We start from the raw sequence: 24163 nt of genomic DNA on the forward strand, positions 1-24163 counted from the left end.
ACAAGATGGATTTCAGGTTTTTTTTTTTTAAATTGACTCGTATATTAAATAGAACAATTTTTTATTATGTTGTTGATGTTTTTATAGATGGTGTTGTGTTCTTGGAAGATTTTTTTTTTTTTTTTCAATAATTTGTAAATAATATTTTAGGATGTTATGATAAAAAAGAAACTTCTATCTAAAGAAATCGGAATACTACCATCACTCGATTTTGGAACTTGAACAAAAATCGACGAGAATTGGAATCGAAAAAAAAATAAAAAAATTATGATGGTACCAACTCTAAAAATCTTAGGAACTGAAGTTGATCCATTGACACCTCTAATAGTGGTCTCTATTATTCTTGTTTTAAAAATATAATTTGTTGTTGGGTGTGTGTAAGACGCACAAAAAAATCAATCTAAAATTTCACAGAATCCTGAATAACCAATCGCATGAAGCCTAGTAAAGGTAGTTTTGTAATTAAGGATCTCCTCAATACAAGTGGGATCATATGATTAGTCGATCGAAATCCCGGATTGACATTTATGTGAGCAAAATGCCAAGAGAGTTCATGTACAAATCTTGCTACCAGACAAGCATCCTCAGAATTCTAAGTCCAACTAAACCAACTGAATCATGATGTACACCTGCTGAGGTGCCCTCCTAGATTGAACCATTTCAAACTCTTCAACCACACAAAAATTTAGGATAATTCTCCACCACATACTTATTGATTAATGTTTCACATGCAATCACGGACATGATTCACAAGTTTATGCCATGTGATATGTTATTCGGCTATCATCATGGTTTTACAACTTGTTTGATGTCTCGTCTCGTCCGTGAATGAGACTGAGTCATCTCGGACAAGTTTTCCGATATGGTTGAGATGTCTCGTTCAACAATGAGAAAAATGAACGTGGATTTTAAATTTCGTCTGATACATTGACTTATGTATCTATATCATTGACGGACAATATTGAGATGTATCGGACATGTCGTCTCGGTCTTGGATGGGATTTAAAATCATGAATGGCATATCGTTTAGAAAGTGAGGCCATTGTTTGCTTGGAGATCTCTTGTTCCAAAATCTGATTCAAATGTCATGATTTGCTGCTTGAAGAGGTCTTGAGGTGTTCTAAGATGTTCCTTTACATAAAAGGATCTTGTCCTTCAGATGTGACACAATTTGACTTCTTAAGGCCCTGTTTGATACAGCTGTCTGAATCTACTGTCAGCTTCTACTGTCAAAATCTGTTGTCAGAAGCTGAAACATTGAAAATATTTTTTTGATAGAGTTTTGTAAAAGTGATGTGCTGTTTACCAGAATCTGGTAATTATTGTTTGATACAGCTTCTGAAATCTGTTGTATTAAGGTAAAATGATCAGAATACCCTTAAGGTTGATAGTACACCCAGAATGCATAAAAAATTATCAGAATACCCTTATAAATATATAATTACATTAAATATATATAAATTTAATAAATTTATATTAAAAATTCATTAAAACAATTATTTTAATTTTAAAAAGTTATAATTATTTAAAAAATTATAAAAAAATTTATAATTCTATAGAAATTTCGGTAACATCTCCTCTTAAAAATGGACATATGAAATTTTCCTGATAAACAAAATACCTGCATAATACGCAATCCAATATAATGTACCCAGAATGCATAAAAAATTATTAGAATACCCTTATAAATATATAATTACATTAAATATATATAAATATAAAAAATTTATAAAAATAATTTTTTTTAATTTTAAAAAGTTTATAATTCTATAAACATTATAAAAAATTTATAATTCTACTGAAATTTCGGCAGCATTTCCTCTTAAAAATGGACATGAAATTTTCCTGATAAACAAAATACCTATATAATACGCAATGTTGATAATGCACCCAGAATGCATAAAAATTACCAGAATATCCTTATAAATATACTAAATTTTACTTCCTCAATATCTCCATCCTATATATAATAGACCCAAAGTTGATATTTGATACGATACAAATAAGAAATATAACATTAAGCAAAATTAATTATTAAAAAAAATTAAGCATAAAAATATAAATTAAGTAAGAAGTCAAAACAGAATGAGCACATACACGTGGTTCTAAACTTTAACTTCCCTAGATTGTCAAAACTACCTATGAAACAAAAAAAAAAACGATTGTCAAAACTAGGTAAGGAACTTTGATTTCTTTCAATGGTTTGAAAGGAAGAGAGTCAAGGAAGCATGACAGAGGATCTGTAAGCAATATTTGAATAGATCCCCTAGCACAATCCATTACATTCGAATTGAACCACCAGTTCAAGAGTCATAAAATAATTTGGGAACAAATTAGTCTAAGAAACTATTAAAAAAAAAACCTAAAATTCAGACACAATTTCAAAATGAAATGGAAAAATTGAGTTTTCAATTACTAAATTTTATTTCATTTGACTACTGAACCAGATTATTCAACTCGTCTTATCCAAAATTTTCATCACAACAGTCTTGCTCAACCAGTCAAAACCCTATCTTGAAGAAAACATAGTACCCCCACCCAAAAAAAAAAAAAAATCAAAATTAAAAAAAGAGAGTAAAGTTTCAATATTTAACATAATCATAAAAAAATCACCAAACCATTCTTTCCACCAAATCAGCCAAATCTTCCATTTTTCACAAATTACGCTATGTAATTGCAATGTTATGAAACCAAAAGAAAATGGAAACCTTACAGAAAAGTCAAATCTAAGCCATTGGACCAAGTTAAATATGAAACTATCCTAAATGAATAACATCTTAGAAGTGAGTGTAGGAATGTACAATATTCTAAGCCGTTTCAACTGTCCAATTTGAGGTAGAATTGGCCCATTCAACTTGTTATTATGGACATCCCTGAAATTGAAAAACAATCACACAAAATTTTATACTTCCATGAACATGCTATAAAGTAGTTTAGCTAGTTAAAAAAAATTACAAGGCTTAAAAAAATGTAAACACGTCCGATATACAATGGAAATGGAGAGAACTTACAACCTTGTCAAATCCAACAGATTGGTCATAGTAGTTGGAAAAGGCCCAACAATTCATAATGCATAAACTTCCTTGCAAGTGAAGAATGACCAAACTAATGAGCAAAAACCATTTCCAAAACTCTCTCACAATTATCAATTCTAATATTGGAGTATGTCCACCATGAAATCTATCCTTATGAAGATAATATACGTAGCATCTTATTCTTGAACTAAGGGCATGCTCCCAGATCATTTATTTATTATTATTTTTTCTACTCTTTTGTTAGATATCTTACAATCAGGATGGAGTTATCAATTTTGGATAAATTTGATAGCATCCAAAATTCAGACAACTCTAACAATGAAGTCCCATAGATAGAGATGCATAATCAAATTTTACTTTTTTTTTTTTTAAATTTAAAAAAGGCACATATTTGCAAGCATAGACAAATAAATCATAAAAGGAATCCTTAGCCATTGCAACATAGAAAATAAAACAAAGTAATGCTTACAATTTTGTGACAACCTTGTAATCACCCTGTGTAGAGCATGTGATGCCAGACCACGGATGTAGATCACCATCTCCACAAGGATCATCTCCAACCCAAGCATAGACCACCCTCCATCCAAGAGATGCCTTTATTTCATTTAAGGCCTTCACTCAATATCATTTTATACCCTTATCAGAAAGCATTAATTCTGAAACTGAAAAATTGTCATCAACTAGAAAATAAAGCTAAAAAATCATTCAAATTTGTGGCTGAGAATTTCCAAATAACACTCACTAATTGCATAGGTTTTAGTTATACTTAATCAGATCAAGAGGTATTTTAAGATTTAACATAGAGTTTAAGTAACTAACTTGAACTTTCTATCCAACGTAACAAGATAAAGAAAAGCACACATATATATTTATGAAAATTAGTACAAAGGATATATTTGATTTATAATAAATAATTTTTTTTATAAATTTATATATTAGATTGTTGAATACCCGATAATATTAGATTTGATTTATTAAATTATTTTTTTATAAATTAGATTGTCGAATACCCGATAATATTCGATTCGATTTATTATTATTATTTTTTATAAATTTATAAATTAAATTATCGAATACCTGATGATATTCGATTCGATTTATTTAAAAAAATTATAAATTTATAAATTAGATTTTCGAATACCCGATAGCATTCAATTCGATTTATAAAATATTTTTTTATTATAAAATTATCAATTAGATTATCAAATACACGATAACATTCGATTCGATTTATATTTTTTTTTATAAATTTATAAATTAGATTATCGCATACACGACATTCGATTCAATTAATTTTTTTTTTCATCCAATAGAATATCCAATTACATTTGACCACAACAAAATACAGAATACCCAATTACATTTGATTATCAGTCGACCACAACAGAATACCTGATTACATTTGATTATCAGTCGACCAAAATCATTGATTTCAAACTACATAAAAAAAATTAGAAATTTATAACAGACCAACCTCAACCAAAACCCTTGATTTTGACGATGAAAATCAATCATTTTTGCATACAAATCAATTTTTGGCTCAGTTTGAGGAGAGGGAAAGAGGATACGTGAAAGATCGCCGTTGAAAATTTTTTTTTGTCGAGATCGACTGCTGTTAAACAGTTGTGTACTGTGTGAGGTGAGGTCGAAACGAAGAGAGGTAGCTGTGTTGAGCTGTGCGAGAGAGAGAGAGAGAGAGACTGCGTTTTGTCGACAGCAGAGAAAAAGAGAAGAATAGAGGGCATTTCCGTCATTTTCTATCGATCGTTTTTCGGTGCTCGCGTCTCCCGCAAACGCAGAAAAAAAGTGCCTAAATATCGCTTCACCCATTCGCGTTTCAAAACGCAGTTTCTTGACGCAATTTCATAACGCAGGTTTTACCAAACGGTGATTTCCGATTGAAACGCAGCTTTTTACCGCAAATGCAGTGAAATCCGCGTTTTGAAGCAGAAACAAACACCACCTAAGTTTATTGGTAATCAAATCCCTAAAGAATGATGATTTTCTAACTAGAAATTCTTCACTCGATCAATACTCGGCTGATGTGGCATGAACACAGAATCATAGATCTTTTTCCTCGGGGTATATACAACTTCACATCTTTTATGGGGATGTGTTGGGGCAATCTTCACCTTTCTCTACTTCTAAATTTTGTGGGTCACATTAAAATTGATGAACAAACAATAAAACTTCAAATTGAATAAAAGAACCAACACAAGCTTTAATTTTGTTTACAATTGGAGAACTTGAAGTACACCTAGCATTATTGCTCCACGGAAATTGAAAACAAGAAAGAGAAAATATGAATAGAGAGACTAGAGGGTTAATCGAGGGTGGCCCCAAGGAATTTATTGTTTCATGGGGTTTCGAACACTTTGACCTACCCTTCCTAAGGAGCTTATCAAGGCTCGGCTTGCCACTAGGCCAACCTATTGGGGTTACCCATAGATATTAAATTTATAAAACTCTCCAATCTTTTTAAGATTTATTATTTTTTATATCTCATTTTTCAAAATTACAACCTTTAACCTTCACCTTTAATCTCTCTCTCTCTCTTTTTTTTTTTTTTTTTTTTTTTTTCTAAAAGAAGAAAATTTGATACTTCTATGTATGTTTATTAAACATTTAAACTTTAATACAAATCAATAACACTTGGATATTTGTATACATATTAGTTAAATTTTGGATACTTGTACACATATTTATTAAACACTTCACTTCTTATTTTTCTTTTCTTATCATGGGTATCCTCACCTTTGGATGGGACAAATCCCACCACCCCCTTGGAAAGTCCTATGTGCAACTGGTTGAGTAGAGAGCTGGACCTTAGAGAGTGGCCCCAAGGAATTCATTGTTTCGTGGGGTTTCGAACACTTGACCTACCCTTCCCGGGGAGCTTATCAAGGCTGAACTTGCCACTTCGAGTATTAATCGTGAATTATTTAAAGAATTACTAACTATGGTCAGACTTAGTTGGACCTAGGGGTGTTAATGGGTACCCATTTTCCCGGAACTAAAACTAAAAACTTTGGTTCTGGTTTCCTTTTTATTGGAACCGATTAGAGTTGGGTCTAATATATAGGGAAATGAATTGATAAGAACCGAAACCATTAGGTTCTATCCGATGGGTACCCGCAAGTACCCGAAATCAATTTATTTTTACATTATATGTATATGGGCAATTTTCTTTTGATAAAATCCTAAACAACATTCTAGACAAAGCATTTTGTCTTATATGAGATAAAAGTTTCGGAATTAGTTGATTTTTTGTGAGGATGATTTGGTGAGAAAACCATCCTTACAAAAAATCAACCAATTCTGAAATTTCTAACCCTAGTTTATAAGTTAAAGAATCGTGAACCGTTAATTTTTTACCATTAGTTTATAACTACTTTTCATGGGATTAGAAGTTTTAGAATTGGCTGATATATATATAGGGGACGGTTCAGCAGTCCTAAAGTTTGCCAAGTTTGGTGCCAAACATTTTTCAAAATATGGGTTAGAAGCTTTGGAATGAGCTGATTTTTTGTGAGGATGATCTTTATGATGAGGAGATCATCCTCACCAAAAATCAGCCTATTCCAAAACTTCTAACCCCATCAAAAGTGATTTACAAAAATTGGACAGTCCACGATTCTTCAACTTGTAAACTAGGGTTAGAAGTTTCAAAATGAGTTGATTTTTTGTGAGGATGATCTCTTCACTGTAGAGATCATCCTCACAAAAAATCAGCCTATTCCAAAACTTCTAACCCCATCAAAAGTGATTTACAAAAAACGTTTGGCACCAAACTTGGCAAACTTTAGGGCTGCCGAACCGCTCCCATATATATATATATAGGGGAGGGTTCGGCAGCCCTAAAGTTTGCCAAGTTTGGTGCCAAACATTTTTCAAAATATGGGTTAGAAGCTTTGGAATGAGCTGATTTTTTGTGAGGATGATCTCTATGATTAGGAGATCATCCTCACCAAAAATCAGCATATTCCAAAACTTCTAACCCCATCAAAAGTGATTTACAAAAATTGGACGGTCCACGATTCTTCAACTTGTAAACTAGGGTTAGAAGTTTCAAAATGAGCTGATTTTTTGTGAGGATGATCTCTTCACTGTAGAGATCATCCTCACAAAAAAATCAGCCTATTCCAAAACTTCTAACCCCATCAAAAGTGATTTACAAAAAATGTTTGACACCAAACTTGGCAAACTTTAGGGTTGCCGAACCGCTCCCACATATATATATATATATATATATATATATATAGGATGATCTACTCACTCTAGCGATCATCCCCATAAAAAATCAGCCCATTCAAAAACTTTTTAGCTATATAAGACAAAACTTTGTCTAGAATGTTATCTAGGATTTTGTCAAAGAACCCAACCCTATGATCATATTGAAGCTTGAAATGGCTCATATCTTCTTAAAGTTTATTATTTGATTTTTTATTTTTGAAAAAAGTCATTAAACTCTATTTTTAGTGGAACAAATTATAATTAAATTGATACTTTGTTGATAATATGTTATTTTTTAGAATTTTTTTTATTATTATAATGAATTTAAAATATTTTTTTCCTATTCGATTCCTTAGCACCAGAACCTACGATATCCATGATTTTTGGCGATTCTAGTTCCGATTCCACCTACTTTAAAACCGGATCCCAAACCACCAAGAATCGAACCAAAAAATGATTCTAACTTTCTTAGGAACTGACCCATTGACACCCCTAGATGGACCACCCATACCTTCTAAATCAAGTCCTACTGGCATCGATATCTCACCAATGTGAAAAAGAGAACGAGTGGGTCGTTTATTCTTAGGCCCTGAAGTCTTGTGCTTGCCTGTGTTTTGGACCTGATTTAAAATCTTGTGATTGGGTATTTCGGTTTTTTCAAAAAATCAAAACGATGCACTAGAAACATTTGATTAACATTTTAAATAAGCCTTTCACAAGAAAACATGGTCAAGGGCATCTCATCACTTTGAAAACACAATGGTGCCTCAAATATTTACCAAAATATAATGAGGATCTCATAGAGAACAAGGTCAAGTGCTTGCATGGTGTTGACAGGCTTTATTTTAAAAAAAAAAAAAAAAAAAAAGCAAAAAAAAAGGAAAGAATGAGCAAAAAATTAACTTCAAACTTCCAATACAACCCCGATCCAGCACAACTCAAGTCTCTCTCTCTCTCTCATGTAGAATGCCGAAATCTTAAATTATTTAAATTTCCTCCTAGTATCGTCTTGCCAACAATTTCCATTCTTGCTGGTTTTCACACCGATTTCATGTTTAGATTCCAATATGCACTAACGTGAAAAATGGGTAAATTCTGCGTCAAGATCTGTTGATTTTAACCATTTTTTCACATAATGTTTAAAAGAATTGCATCCATTTACCCCTTATTTCATGTAGTGATATTGGAAATTGTAGTATTTTATGGTTATAAAAGCCATTATTATTTTAGTAATGTACCTATTATGTTTACAGCATGTGATAAACTATATGAATCTAACAGTTGGAAGGGATTTTAATCCTTTACTGATTGGATATAACGTTCACAGGTTATTGATAGTTATGCTAATAAACCGATTATATTTATATTTCATTTTCTATAAGAGTCGAGATCCCATTTGATTTACCGCCCGTTTCTGTAGATATAAACAGTGTCTATGTGGCACAATTTGATTAGGAAAAAAAAATACATTGGGCTGTCTGAATGACTTGATTAGGAGCCTAAGGTGTTTTAACCCCCAACTGCAGTTATGCATCCCAAGGAAAAACCTATGGTTCTATTCACAGCCACGTCAGGAGAGTTCTCATTTTATCATTATTCAAATTCAAATGAGATACTTTCTGAATTCCTATTTACACCCTAATTTTAGAATAATGATTTTCTTAGTAGAAAGTCTTCACTAGGTCAATACTTGACTGATGTGGCATGGACACATAACCATAAATCCTCTTCCTCGGGATACTCATATGCACATTCTCGTAAAATATGTGCAGCTGTGTATCCCAAGAAAAAAGACCTATGATTTCATGTCCGTGCCATGTCAGCCAAATATTGACCAAGTGAAGACTTTTTGTTAGAAAATCAGCACTCCTAATTCAAGTTGATGTCCTCAATAGTTATATTTGCTTTTATCGTCCACATGCCTCTCATTAGAGTCCAACTAGCCTTGCTAAGATAGTGAGGAAAAAGGCCTTACAAAGCCTCATCCACTGTCAAAAGACCTCCAGTTGCATAAAAACAAGACCTCGAGATTTTTTATAGGAAAGGATTTCCCTACACACACCCCCCCCCCCCCCCCCCCCCTTCTGAAACTTCAAAGCTGCTTATTTAACTGTTAAAAAGACCCCTCACCAAGGCCACATCTTCCAATTTGCTCACTCTCCAAATTAACCAACACCAAACCACGTCAAGAGATTCTAACTCCTGAACCAAAATGACATTACATCTGCTCATGGTCGAACCTAGAAAACAATCGCTTGGTATGATGGGTAGTAACAAGGCTTGGGTCAGAACCCAGTCACCAAGTGAAATGGGGGGTTTCGATACTAGAAATACGATATTACCTCTCAGTCTCACCATGGTGGCATCTTCACACAAACTAGATCGATTTCAGTCCAAATCTACCCAGGAGAACACAACACAATCCAAGCCCACCATGATTTATCTGTGTTTTTCAGATTTTGTTTAGGTGGGATAGTAGATATTGAGTTAGGGGAGGTAGAGATTAGTTTATAGTTTAACAGCAAAGTCTTGCTCACTCGCCCTTCGATACAAAAGAGCCGACGCTTCGACCCTGTACAAATTGAGACACAATTTAGACAATTATATACATAAATACTAAATTCCATCTAAATTTCATAGGGTTCTCACCAGCCGGGGTGGACAACAAATCTTCCTGTAGACAAAGCCCAATTAACCTGTTTCAAAGGAATCCATTAAAAGATGATATCTTTCCTGAAATAGGAAAATTAGGGTACAAACCAGGTAGATGAACAAAGAAAACCTGCCATTGACATGGGAATAATACACCCTGAACATTCAGAAGGTAGGGTTGATTCCGTTAATTTGATATTCCAAAAGATTTAATAGGCCACAAAATGGACAAAGTCAGTGAGACAATCGTGCCTATCACACTTTTAATATCATTGGTATGAGATTCTATCCCAGAAAAAAAAATCATGAATGAATCACAAAATATACTCATTCACAAAATATATATCGAACAAATGGCTATATGATTACAATATCAGGTCAATTTCTGGCATTAGATCATCTACTAACTTGGATCTTACTATTATAATGAGGTGCAGCAGAGTAGAAGTGGTTCAACACCAAAATTTGGTTTCCAAAAATGCACCCCCCCCCCCCCCCACCTTAGTATTTAAGCTTAATATAATCAGTTATTTTGGTCAAAAACCTAGAAAATTGCAATCTCTTGTCTCTAAAATCAATTTCGTTAGTTTTCAAAATTATAAAAATATCCTTTTTACTATGTAATCTTCAAAACCACCCTTTTATTGACATTTTAAGTTACAAATAAGCCCTTTAGATATATGAGAGTTTGCACATGCCATCTTCTAGTGGGTATGTAACAGTATTTGTTTTGGTATAGTTTCTTATATAATATTCAACCGTGACTTGAAGATTTTCTCTTTTCTAAGTAGGCCTTAAGGGGCAAGTTCAACGAGGTAGGTCCTATAGGCTAATGAGAGAAGCAAGCATACCTTATCAGTCCCGAGTGAATTGGCGACTACATGAGTCACCTGTTCGTCAATCTGATTGGTGCATACAGCACCAAATTGTTCAGCTGTCTGCCATAGTGGGTGTAAATGAGGACTGACTTCACCCACTCGAAAAATCCTACTAAAGACTATACGACAACCAGCCAAAATCTTTCTTTGCTCCGAAGCGAGGACGTTTCTAACGTCCACGTCATGTAAGGACTGATGAGAGAAAAAATTCTTGTGTATTTTCTCAATTACCTATTTTAATAGCAGATATAAATAATTCAGAAGAGGGCAGACTGAATTAGTAGAAATCTTGAAGAATGTGTAGTGGACATAGAGCCTTACTGCCAAGGAGGATGCCAGTGTGCCATCTTCAGGTCGCTCATCATGATCAATCTCGAGAAGTGAAGGACCCGGAAGTCCAAATTGGCGTCTACTACAGGGAAAATAAGTGTATCTACAATACAGATTATTCAGATTAAAAAAGTGTAATTGTTGCACACACACACACACAAAAGTAGAAACAAGTAGAAGAGAGAACACGACCTTACCTCTCTACAACTATCAAGTTCAGTTTGTTATGAGGCCAAACTCTTACAGAATCGTCAATGATCACTACAGCTGATTCCATACCCAAAACCCCATCCAAATCCTTATTCTTGGGTAACTTCTCATCACCGTCGAAAGGGTCCGTATTATCTCCCTTAGAAAGAACTCGTCCGGCAAACAAAACCCCAGTGGGATCGAGCACTTTTGCCATCTCCGTGGCATAAAGCTTGTTCCCCATTGTGTATAAATGCAACTCATAAAGCTTACTTGCCTAATAAACATTCACAGAAAACACAAAGTACTTCAATATCCGGTATAAATCTGAAGGCATTTAAAACTACAATCATCTCAAGGCGATACTACCTTCTCAAGGAAAGTCCAGATTCCCGGTCGCAACTTGGTCCACATTCCCATATGTGGAAAGCGGAAGAGATGCCTGTGCAGTTTCTCTCGATCTTGTTCTTCCTTCTTTCTCAAGATCTCGTCATGCATTGGGTCTACTTCGACAAACTGAAGGGTGAGAAGAGGGAGAAAAAATGAGTAAAATGAATCACAGACCAGCACTCCCTTCCATGTGGTGGATATGTAATATACATACATCTTCACTATTATAATGATAGAAGGCAGAGTAAAAGTGGTTCAACACAAAAATTTGGATTCCAGAAATGTCCCTACCTTAACATTTAAACTTAATATATCAGGGTCATTTTGGTCAAAAACCAAGAAAATTGGAATTGCACCATTGGACATCCCTAAAATCATGTTGGATAGTTTTCAAAATTATAAAAATATCCTTTTTTTACTATGTAATCTTCAAACCACCTATTAATTAATATTTTAAATGACAAATAAGCCCTTCCGATACATATGAGTTAGCACATGCCACCTTCCAGTTTATATAATATACCTTGGCTGAATTAAGAAGAGTGTGATCCAGATCCAAGACAAGGCAGAGCTTCTGTGCTGCAAACATTTTGTTCTGTTCTTCTATCCTCCTTGTCCTCTCTCTTTGGATAGCAACTTTCTGCTGGTCATCGTACCCCTCAAATAACTGCTCAACATCTCCCCATGAATTCTGTGATCGAGAGGATCCTGTTATGCTTTCTTCAGCAGTTGAACCAATCTCAATTTGCTGGTCCTTTGAATCGGTTATTGAAACTCCCACAGTTGCCTTTTCTGTCTTAACTTGTATTAGTTGGGAATAAGTGGACTGAGAAGCCATTGAGGGGGTATTAGTTGCTTCGGAGGTAGATAAAATATCAGCAAGATTTTTCAGCTTCTTTGTGAACTGCTGAGCAATATCTGGTGGAGTGGATTGCGAAGGCAAGGAAGTTTCCTGGGCCTTCTCCCCTTGTTGGACAATCACATTGTCTTTGCTGGCTTGAGCGATTGATGATAGTGTTCCATTTGTTTTAAAATGTTCAGTTCCCAAGCTCTCACTCTTTTGAAATGTGCTACTGTGGAGAATACGCCGAGGGTCACGCGGTTTCATCCGTATTTGTCCCCATTCACCCTTAAGGTTCTGTGGATAGTTAAATATGATTGGTCGTGAATAGAAACGAAACTGTGGTGGGTGACAAAGACCACCAAACTCAACCATCAGAGTATCATATTCTTCATAGTGATGTACATAACTGAGATAATGTGTGGATTAAACCACAAAAGTAACAATCAAACACAAATGCAATCAAAATTTGTTTCAAGGATAAATAGTAAGCAAAATGAATGCATGAATATCTTGAAGAGGACATCATGATGCCACCACATAAGGTATATCAGAGGAGTAGAGGCCTGTTACGATCATTGTGGATGGATGATCTATATTTGGGCATGGACAGTCCTGCATCATATCTCAAGGGTTTTTTAGCTAAATTTATGCAAAGTAGCAATTTAATTGCTCAGATGGGTGACATCTCAAGATGTATATATTGGATACAAATGTTTGACCAAGACAAGACAAAACCAGTCTATTTTTGCCCATGAGAGAAACAAATCATAAGCAAAGGGAGGGATGGGTTGTCTCCTGTAAAATTGGATTGATAGATGGATATATAGCTAGAGGTCGTTAAATGCATATTTACACATACAAAGGAAGTATATGGTAATGCTCACCCCTGATGTTATTTGAGCAGGAACCTGAGGTTTTCCTACAGGTTTTTGTTCGGTTTCTGAGGCCTTTGAGGGACCAGCAATTGCTAAGGGAACTGTTCCTCGTATGACACTCGAGCTGGAAGCCGATGTTGTGTTCTTGGCTGAATCACTAGACTTCTTCTGTGCATCAGCGGCCAATCTCTGTTGTTCCATAATAAGCTGCATCAGTATGGTTGGGTTCACGGCAATATCCCTCAATAAAAAAGGCAAGGAAGCCATGGTACTAGGACCTATCATTGGCAACCGCTCATTTTCTCCCTTTTCTGATTCTCTAGGATCAGTTCCCATGTTCTTGGCCAATATGTTCTTGTCAGTAACTTGGGTCCCAACGGTACTTCTATCTCCTGATACCATTGGTACATATCCAGTTATCAATGAATCTGTCAACCCATTTCTTTGCCGTTTAAAGTTTTGACTTTGACCATCCGACACCGACTCTACAATAATCGTGTGCTTCCTCGAACTAATTGATCCTCCAAGGGTTTCACTTTTAGGTGCGTCTTCCAACAGAGGACACTGGTTGAGAACTGAAGCATCCCCTTCAGAATTTGTAAACCGAAGCCGAGGATCCCTACTCTTTACTTTTAAAACAAGATTTGATCCAGTTTGTCCACTTGAGCTATCCATGTGGGTAGTAGGAGAACTAACAGGTCGTAATGAAACAGATGGATTAACAGTTCTGACATTACCCACAGTGGAAGAACAAACCTCCCCACTTAAGTCAAAATCTACCTCATCGCACTCTTCAGAGGGAGTTGGACTGGGAAGCTGATCAATTAGAAAGTTTGAAGTCCGACCAAATTTCTGTTGATAGGTAGAGAAAGCTTTTAGGGCATCAGTTTCATAACGATACATCATGGCATCTTCACTTTCATCTGCTACATTGGGGGTGCCCAGCTCTGACTTAACTAAAGGTGAAGGCAATGGGGTTTCTCGTGTAGGCGAAGGAAGGCTATCTACATCATGTTTCCTGTGAAGGTCAAGCAGTCGACCAAAACTACCTTTACCACTAGAGCCAGACAAGAGTCCTGGTTTTATCTCAAAACCCATGTTTGCAATAACAGGTATGGGTTCCAGCAAAAACTTCTTTGAAGAAGGATTTTCACCTAAAATGCCCAATTCATTTGGATTCACCCCATTATTGACTTGTATTTCTTTCTGTTTTTCCGTGGCCTTAACACTTGGGACAACAGCTTGTAAATCCATGAAAGGCATCATGGCCTCTATCTGTGCACAAGAGATGTGAAATTAAGTTTTTTTTAATCATAAAGACATTTTCTCATCTAAAGTAACTAATTTGAAAACACACCTCTTTCATCTGCTTGGGTGAGAAAAGAGTAGTATCTTGGCTCATTACATGTGAAAGCAAACTGTAACAGAAGACGACATAATTCAACATACTCGTGGGCAGTAAAAATTCATTAAAAAATGAAGAGATGAGTTGTGGAAAAACCTTGAAAAAATATCTTTATTCTGCTCTTGTTGCTTTGGGTTCATAGAGCAGAAAACCTGGCAGTTCAAACCAATGTAAGTAAGACATTAGATATGAAACCAAATCCTTGATACAAGAACATGATCACTAGTAAAGCAAGCGTTCTCAATCTTACAGAATTAATAGCTCGAATCCCGTCAAAGGATTGTTGGATGAGATCATCTACATCCAGAGTACCATTCTCCATTACCATTAGCTCCAAACTATCCAAAGATCTCCGCAACTCCGAACAAACTCCATGAAACGATCTACAACAAATTAATCAAAGAAATCAATCTCATATCTTTAATTCCTCGTAAAAATTTCATCTTTAAAGTTAATGAGAATGATCAAAATTAAATTTCTCTTTTTTAAAGCTCCAAAATCTCCACAATTATTAGTATCCAAATTGAGCAATTTCAAACCTACATTTCAGCATCTTTCACAGTTACAGTCCCTAAAGCTTCTCGAATCGATTTAATCCGATTCTCAAACTCTCTTTCTTCCAAATTTCTCGCCAAATTTGAATTGTTACTCAAACCTCCTTCAGTTTCTTCTATCATCTCCGAATCCAATTCAATCTCTCCTTCCTCCAATTCACCTTCCTCCTTCTCAACTCCAATAACATCATCTGCTCTACTATCATCGATTATTGATCTCTTTGATTTCTCAATCGATCCAAAGTCCCTCATTAAGATCTCACTCAAGGGTTTGTTCTGAACCGCTTGCGCCCAAGCAAAATTGTACAAACCAGATCCGTAATTACTCGAAATGGGATATTTCAACATATCATCCATCCAAACCCTAGAACCTCGATTCGAAACCTTAGATTCCTGCTTAAAATCTTCTTCAGCTATTTCCTCGATCGATTGACTATTATCAGAAATCTCTCCATCCTCGATTCTGTCATGCGCCATCCAAATTAGGATTTTCCTCTCGTTAGGGTTAAATAGATTTGATCCAGCTACGCGCAAGTCCTCGCGATCAATTGAAAAATAACTAAATCGCAGATCTTCTTGAGATCAAATAAAAAATACTTAATTTTGATTCTCCTCTAGATCTCGAAATCTGAAAGTTGGAGAACCGATTTCAATCCCCGAAACAAGCGATTTCGAATTTAGGAGATTCGTTTTGTAGACTTGATTTCTACTATTCAATGCAGATTGCGGATATGAACATTAGGGATTGAGATTTCTGAAGAAAAACGAAAAATATTTGATCAGATGAGAAGAACGAACAGTAGAAGATTGAAAGAGGATCGAGAACTCGAGAGGTTTTAAAGATCCTTGAAATCTTGATCGTTTACGTCAGCGATTTGGAGAGTCTAAAACTTTTCAGTTTTGATGCTTGCGTCGTCAAGTCCTCGCGAATTGCGATATGGATTCTTTATTTGAAAATTATATTATTGACACACCAAATAACTCTAAGGGTCCTCCAAAGTTTTAGGGGCATCTCTAAAAATCCAAAAAATGTTGTGGGCACTTCATGTCAAAGGGCACCTCTCTTATCTCCAACGATTCTTCGACGAATCAGACAAGGAAGAGAAGGAGAAGAAAATCAAAGAGAGATCGGAGGAGAAGACAAAAACAAATAGAGAGAAAGAGATCAAAAGAGAAGAAGAAAATCAGAGAAAGTGGGAGAGAGATCAGAGGAGAAGATTTCGGCTTGTGATCAGTTTTCAACGTATTGATTCACAGGAGAAGAAGAGGGTGCCTTTATAAAAAAAATATTAAATTTTGTTTTCAACCTGGCCCACCCTTAGAGATTGTAACGTGTCAATAAAAGTTTCCTTCCTCATTTGAGAGAAAAATTGAGTACAACCTAGTTTTGTCTATAAAAAGCCTATGGGCCCACAATTGTCTTTTTGAAGTCAAGCCCAATATGACTTTCAGGATTAGCCAATGCTTGTCACTCTAAGCCCAACAACACAAGCCAAAGCTCCAATCCAAGTTCAAAACTAGTCCAATCTAAATAACCTCAATTAAACTCGAGGCAGAGCCCATCCCCATCAATCCACCAAAAGCTTTGATCGAAGTCCGTTTTGTACATGAGTCGAAGGTTGTCTCAAGCTTAGAATTTGGTAATAGGCCCGACTCGATACTATTTAACACTGATGAAGCTTGACTCGATTCGATGTACACCTCTAACTAAATGGTTAGGTGGATCAATTAAGTAACATAATGGCGAGTTTGATGTAGGTTAAAAAATTATGCGAAGGGTCAATAGATGGACGTGTGACTTGTATTTAGTAAAAAGTACAATCCGTTGTGGGTATTTTTGTCTACTTGATTATTGCTCTTGGATTCTTCAAATTGTGAAGTTCAAACTTATATATCCATTATGATTCTTGAGAAAAATACTTCAATGATTAAGTCAATAAATAATTTGACGAACTTTTGTTTTAGAATAGTAAAGATCACACATTTTTTACCTTCATTTTTACTTGCCTTATGTAGGCTTATTTTTTATAGATAGTGTCATTGCGTACACCCTTTAATCTTTATCATTAGACCCAAACTAGTTTCTAGATTCGAATTTGACTTTATTCATCCCTTGCATTGGCTATACTTCTTATATCTTTACTATTATAAAGAGAGTAGGCTGAGTAAAAATGGTTTGACATCAACATTTGAGTGGTCATAAATGCCATCACTTTTATATTTGAATTTAACATAACAGTGTTATTTTAGTCAAAATCCAAAAAATTGTAACCCCACGACTGTGCTTAATTTTCAAAATTATAAAAATATATATTTTTTACTATCTAATCTATATAAACCTTTTAATCAATATTTTAAATTATAAATAAACTCTTTTATACATGTACGATTGTACATGCCACCTAAATTACTTTTTAATTTTTAGAAAATTACTTAAAGGACTATTGTGGAAGGGATTCTTTCTAAATAGTTCCTAAGTTTTGCACGGTAACTTGATAGGACATTTCATAAAAAAATTATTTCTTAATGATCCCTCATTATTGTTGAGTTCACAATTCTTATTGTCGAACTTGACAATTTTTTATTTAATGTCGAGTTTACAATTTTTATTGTCTAGTTCACTACTTTTTATTTACTATCAAGCTCGACGCTTTTTATTTACTATCAAGTTCTGGTGAACTCAACACTGGTAAAACCTACCCATTTTCAATCTTTGAGTTTTTTTTTACTAAAATACATGGAAAGATCGACTAAAAACTTAAGATAAGAACTTGTTTAGATGATTTCAACCCAAAAAAAATCCATTTTTGATCGATTTTCATCTAGAAACTAAGAAAAAAAAAAGTGAGAAAATCTTAGTGGAAAGGATAAAATCGGTATTGGACACATAGTGTAAATAAGACGAATATTGATGATCGATCACACGATAATTAATGCATATCTCGAGGTATTGATATATCCTTGATTATATTTTTAGTTAAGATTGTAATCTTATCCAAAATTAGAAAATCTCATAAATTGATTAGAGAATATCTATTTTTAGATAATGATAGATTTTGTAAAGAATCTTGATTTGTTTGTGTTTTCTTTTAGAATTTCTCTTTCTATCTATTTAAGGGGACTCTAAAGAAAAAAGAAATGGAGAGAAGGATAGGGTTTGTAAATCCTGTAATGGCTTGAAGAATAGTGGAATGGCTCTTCGGAGCCCGGGGACGTAATTCGAGTTTTGGACAAATCCCGTAAACAAATATTGTTTCTTGTCTTCTCTATCTTTTCCTTCTCTTTGGTTATTTTTCTTTATGATTTTTGATCATTTGAGTGCATCAAGAACCATGAAAATCGATTGTTAGGGGTAAATATCAAAGAATTGACGTCATATGAGATTTCGTCTTCACACCTAATTTTTTATATATATCTTCAAAATGATTGAAAATGATTTATTCTTACTTCATAAATCTTTTCGTCGAAATTAAGTCTCCAAAACTTGATTGAGATGTCAAAAATCTAATTTTTTGATAAAAACTATAAGTTTGAATGTTTGGAGCATTCAATCGTGAAAAATGTGGGAGATGAGGTGTTAGGTATCTCTAGGAAGAGAAAAGTTTATTAAATATATTATTAAGAAACCGTCCAAAGCTTATGGGGTATTAAAAAAGAAGTCCCTCCGCCAGGGTCCGTTAAGTAATTTTCCCTTTAGTTTTAGGGCATTTTCATCCCCCTACATATCTCGTATATATGACGCCAAGGGGGGCGGGCCTCCAGTGAACGTGGAGTCACATTTTCTTCTGTTGTCGGACAGCGAGCGATCAGTCCGACTTCCTCTTGTATCGCTCTCTCCAAATCCTCTCTTCTTCTTCCTTGGAAGAGAAACTAAGGATCTAAGCTCAGCTCTAATGGCGTTATCTGAAAACTCCCACCAATCTCTCATCCCAAGATTCCTCTATTCCACCTCTTCGACGAAGAAAAACCTAAATTTTGAGAAATTTCTCAGTAGAAACCCTAGCTTGCCTTCATCATCACCACAATCTTCGTCAAATGGAGTGTCAAAGAGTTTCGTCATTCCCGCTCCAAGCGAGCCTGGCAAGATCGAGATGTATTCTCCTACTTTCTACGCCGCTTGTACCGCAGGCGGGATCGCTAGTTGTGGTCTTACTCACATGGCTGTCACTCCTCTAGATCTCGTCAAATGTAATATGCAGGTCTGATTTCAATCGATCTTGGTTTCTTATATCTTAATTTGGGATTTTCGTTTGATTCGATCTCTTTTTAGTACTTATGATTGTTTATTCTTTGATGTTTAGCTCTCTTTTATGATAATTTGAAATCGGTGTAGATTTTATGTTTTGTGCGTTATATCTGTTGCATTAGGGTTACGTGCCCATGGCAATGGTTTATTTTCGTCAATTTTCCAAGATCTCATTTTTTGGAGCGATTTTAAGTATTTTCCCCCCCTTTTAACCGACTCCTTTGGGATTCTTAATTCAAATATATGGCTAAAGATCTGTTTGTTTGTTTTTTTATTTTTATTTTTTTTGGAATCGCAATCTCTTAGGGTGTGTTTGGATTGAGAGAAATGGAGAGAAAAGAAAAGAAAAAGTGAGTTTCTCTTGTTTGGATTGTTAAGTGAGGAGAGAGAATAAAAATAATGTAGAGATAAGCGGGTTAGTTTTTCCTGTCCAAATCAGAGAGAAAAGAAATCTTCATGACTAATAAGAGCACTAAAAATGACAAATCTACCCTTTTAATGAGTTTCTTTTCTCTTCATTTCTCTCAATCCAAACAAAGTGTTAATGGGGGGGGGGTGATTTATGGATGCCGTTCCCTCGATTCCCATTCAGAAAAATTATCTTGGTTGGTGAAATTATACACACTAGAAGTAAATAGGAGAATAAGAGAAAGAATAACATGGGATTTTGTTGAAGGTCACGTCTTTACCTCAAGATAGGTACTGAATTAGTATTGGGATACGTGCCATCAATACATTGGGATCTGTTGGACCATTCTTAGGATGTGTGTTATTCACGTGCTTGAGATGCATGTTGAATCTGTCCTAGAATCAATCATGGAGATATGTGTATTTAGTTCCACATTTCTAATATTATTGTAGCTCATACTCTTATCATTCGATCTGGCTTACTATTCAATCAAATATGGTTTGAACTTTGAACTAGAGCTTTTTCTTGATTCTTATATGGCTATCATTGGGAGCTTCATCTAGATTTATAACCTATTTGATATTGTAACAGAATTATACTTATGAGCTGAATTAGTCTTTATATGTGATTTGGATGGTTCCATCTGTGCACTAGTTGGGTTTGAAAGGTATTGATTTCTCCTGATTTTGGTTTTAACATCTGCATATGAAGTTTGTTTTCCTGTTTAAGGGTTTTTTTGTTTTTGTTTTTGTTTTTGTTTTTAATCCCATTTTCAAGTTCCAAAAAGCTATCTGAACTCACCCTACACTGAGGACATCCATAAATGAGGATTCAAACACTATGCCACAAATATACACTTTCCGTTATTTTTGGTCTGTGTTTAAATCACCAGATACCCAACTATAGGATGAGTAGGAATAATTTTGGGGAAATTAATCTCTTTATTGTTTCAACTTTGAGACCAGTCCTTTTATTTGATTTGGAAAATGCGACGGTTGAGGCTCTCCATCAATGCGACCATTAGGATGTCAGGGATTCCCAAGAAAAATGTACCCCTAGGAATTGTGTTGATCCCTGGAAGATTGGAACTGATCTCTAGGAAATCTATGTTTTTCCTTGAATCCTAACGGTCATGTTGATGTTGTTGGAGAGCCTCAACCCTAGAAAGGTTTGATAATTTTCATTTTTTTTCTTCTTGTGCTATTTTTCATTTTCTTTTGGAGGCTCCAATGCCCCAACTGTTGTAAATTTAAAGACTTCTCTTGATCTTCTTCATGGTTCTAGTTTCCCTTCTTGAATTGTGTTTGTGCTAATATTCAGATTGATCCTGCAAAGTACAAGAGCATATCGTCTGGTTTTGGAATTCTGCTTAAAGAGCAGGGCATTAGAGGTTTCTTCAGGGGTTGGGTGCCAACCCTGCTTGGTTACAGCGCACAAGGCGCTTGCAAGTTTGGGTTCTACGAGTTCTTTAAGAAGTACTACTCTGACATTGCTGGGCCTGAATATGCAGCCAAATACAAGACCTTGATTTACCTTGCTGGTTCTGCATCTGCCGAAGTGATTGCTGATATTGCCCTTTGTCCTATGGAGGCAGTGAAGGTCCGGGTCCAAACTCAGCCTGGATTTGCTAGAGGGCTGTCTGATGGGCTTCCCAAGTTTGTCAGATCTGAAGGCTATCTTGGGTATTGTGGTTATATCCATTTTTAGTTTTGGCTTCAGTGATCTAGTGGTAGGTTTCTACAAGGTAAAGGCAAGTAGTTTCTTTCTGATTTATTGTCAAATATTTACAGGTTGTACAAAGGGCTTGTTCCTCTTTGGGGGCGTCAGATTCCATGTAAGCTAAAAATATTTCCATAAGCTATTTCTTGTTTATTACTCTGATTAGTAAGTTTCTTTTCCGTAGAAGCTATTTTTTCAAGAGCTAGTAGTAGTGATGACTAATTCAGCTTTCTCTGGTTTTATTCAATTTCCTCATTTATTTGTTCGAATTGGCATTGTTAAATCTTTGGTTTTATGATGTGGGGAACTGGACTATTAAGCTTGTGTTTAGTTTGCTTGGGTATTTATGCAATGTATGACTTTCCTTGTTTTCCCCCAGATTTGTATGCTTTGTTTTGATGTAATGAGACCCATTTTGTTTTGCTATGTTTTTTCGTTTCCCATAAGTTTAGCTGTTTCCTATGATGAGCTATGGATTTTTCTGTTCCTTATTGGGTGGGGCCATATGTACTCTTAGGTGCGCACATGTGCTAATCTGGTAGCCTTCTTTTGGATTCCAACTCTATTAGCTTAAGATTGCTGCGCAATGCTTGTCAGTTCCTAGGTAACTGAATTTTTTTCTTTATGTGACTCACGTGCCATTACCTTTATCATTGGCATGCCTCCCATTTTCATACAAGGACACTGGTTTGTTCATAGTCCAAATAATTTAAATATTTTCGTACATTGTAAGCTAAATGTGTATTTTCTGGAGAAAAAAGTCATTTTTAGGTGTAAGGAATGTTGTGGCTTCAAAGTAAAGGATATTTTATGGTCCATATCGAATTGATCCCATTTTCATATAAGGACATTGGTTTGATCATAGTCCAAATAATTTAAATATTTTCATAAACTGTAAGCTAAATGTATATTTTCTGGAGAAAAAAGTGATTGTTAAGTGTAATGAATGTTGTGGCTTCAAAGTAAAGGATATTTTATGGTCCATATCGAATTGATATGAGCATCCAATTTAATTACTTTTTGGACAGTGAGAGGCAAATAGCCATATTTTAGGGAGAGAGCAGTCCTCCAATTGTGCTGTTCTTTGGCCTTAGAGACTTCCTTAATTTGATGACTTCATCTCAGGTCTTAAAAAAGAAACCACCAAGATTTTAAAAGAGAAGCGTGTCTGTTGAAAAGACTGTTCATCCTTTCTGCAATAAACCAAGAATAATGATTTTCTGACACCCCCATCACAGAACCGTAGGTCATTTACCTCGGGATACGCAGAACCATAAATCTTTTCTTGTGTATCTTGAGGCAAATGATCTATGGTTCTGTGATGGGAGCGTATGCCAGAGGGGGTTGTTAGATTATTACGTCTCATAAACCAATTACTTGTCTTTTGCTTGGTTCTGACTTCTGTGTCACACCCCTATCAACAAGTCTGGTTGTGCTTTCCTTCTGCTAATTACTGTGATTTTTCAGACACCATGATGAAATTTGCATCTTTTGAGACCATTGTGGAGATGTTGTACAAGTACGCTATCCCGACACCGAAGGACCAGTGCAGTAAATCTCTGCAGCTGGGTATCAGCTTCGCTGGTGGTTATGTTGCTGGTGTTCTCTGTGCTATTGTTTCTCACCCTGCCGACAATCTTGTGTCATTTCTCAACAATGCCAAGGGGGCTACTGTCGGTGATGTGAGCCATCTTTTCTCTCCACTGCAGTGCTTCCATATGCTCTGTGTTCATTCTCACCCTATTTTGTTTGTTTGATGATCACTTTGTTTGTGTGTTGTTGCAGGCTGTGAAGAAGCTAGGTTTATGGGGTCTCTTTACCCGTGGCCTTCCTCTTCGTATTGTAATGATTGGAACCCTCACGGGGGCACAATGGGGAATCTATGATGCTTTTAAGGTGTTCGTTGGCCTGTAAGTATCTTATCAAGGCTTCTAAATTGTGTTTTAAGACTTGTAGTTACTGCGAGATAAGAAAGGTGTCCATTGGCCTTTGTATATAATTTTAAATTGCGTGTTTCCAATGTTCAGGCCGACAACTGGTGGTGTTGCTCCTGCTGCTGCTCTTCCTGCTCCTCCAGTGGCAGCTTCACTCGTGGAGGCATAAGCTCTTTACTTCTTCACTAACCGAGATTGGAGAATGAGGAAGGTTAGAGAGAGAGAGAGAGAGAGAGAGAGAGAGAGAGAGAGAGAGAGAGAGATTTTTCTTTGCTGGTATTTTTTGAATTTGAGAGAATCATTTTTTATCAAATCCCTTGGTCCATGGGGATTTGATAGTAAAGAAGACCATGGATTCAATTTGACATGTTAGGTGATTTGGAAGAGAAACCCCCTACAATAATGAAAGGCTGACTTGGGGTATTTCACTATTTTCTCCTTCTTCTTCTTCTTCTACATCTAATTGCTGC

The 24163-nt window shown here is 35.4% G+C and overlaps 2 protein-coding genes and 1 long non-coding RNA gene across 3 annotated transcripts; 1 reads left to right on the forward strand and 2 right to left on the reverse strand.

The window, feature by feature from the left end:
- Nucleotides 1-1373: 1373 nt before the first annotated feature.
- Nucleotides 1374-5602, reverse strand: LOC147405339 (uncharacterized). Its single transcript, XR_015175900.1, has 3 exons — nucleotides 4604-5602; nucleotides 3015-3652; nucleotides 1374-2873 (listed from the first exon to the last, which is right to left on the reverse strand). It is a non-coding gene; the product is annotated as an uncharacterized LOC147405339 (long non-coding RNA).
- A 4033-nt stretch (nucleotides 5603-9635) lies between these two features.
- Nucleotides 9636-16618, reverse strand: LOC147405340 (RNA polymerase II C-terminal domain phosphatase-like 3). The gene is made up of 12 exons (XM_086433088.1): nucleotides 15375-16618; nucleotides 15082-15214; nucleotides 14928-14983; nucleotides 14784-14844; nucleotides 13436-14701; nucleotides 12231-12845; nucleotides 11687-11833; nucleotides 11326-11594; nucleotides 11120-11231; nucleotides 10772-11029; nucleotides 9918-9964; nucleotides 9636-9840 (listed from the first exon to the last, which is right to left on the reverse strand). Exons 1-12 carry the CDS (start codon nucleotides 15860-15862, stop codon nucleotides 9777-9779), a joined length of 3516 nt encoding a protein of 1171 aa, XP_086289214.1. The 5' UTR covers nucleotides 15863-16618; the 3' UTR covers nucleotides 9636-9776.
- A 2520-nt stretch (nucleotides 16619-19138) lies between these two features.
- Nucleotides 19139-24124, forward strand: LOC147405341 (mitochondrial phosphate carrier protein 3, mitochondrial-like). The gene is made up of 6 exons (XM_086433095.1): nucleotides 19139-19584; nucleotides 21361-21722; nucleotides 21831-21874; nucleotides 23227-23441; nucleotides 23545-23669; nucleotides 23787-24124. The coding sequence occupies exons 1-6, from the start codon at nucleotides 19279-19281 to the stop codon at nucleotides 23860-23862; spliced, it is 1128 nt and encodes a 375-aa protein (XP_086289221.1). The 5' UTR covers nucleotides 19139-19278; the 3' UTR covers nucleotides 23863-24124.
- The last annotated feature ends 39 nt before the right edge of the window (nucleotides 24125-24163 follow it).

The sequence above is a fragment of the Akebia trifoliata genome, chromosome 3, assembly GCF_017979445.1.
Source record: "Akebia trifoliata isolate Shusen 1 chromosome 3, ASM1797944v1, whole genome shotgun sequence".
In the NCBI taxonomy this organism is placed as follows: domain Eukaryota; kingdom Viridiplantae; phylum Streptophyta; class Magnoliopsida; order Ranunculales; family Lardizabalaceae; genus Akebia; species Akebia trifoliata.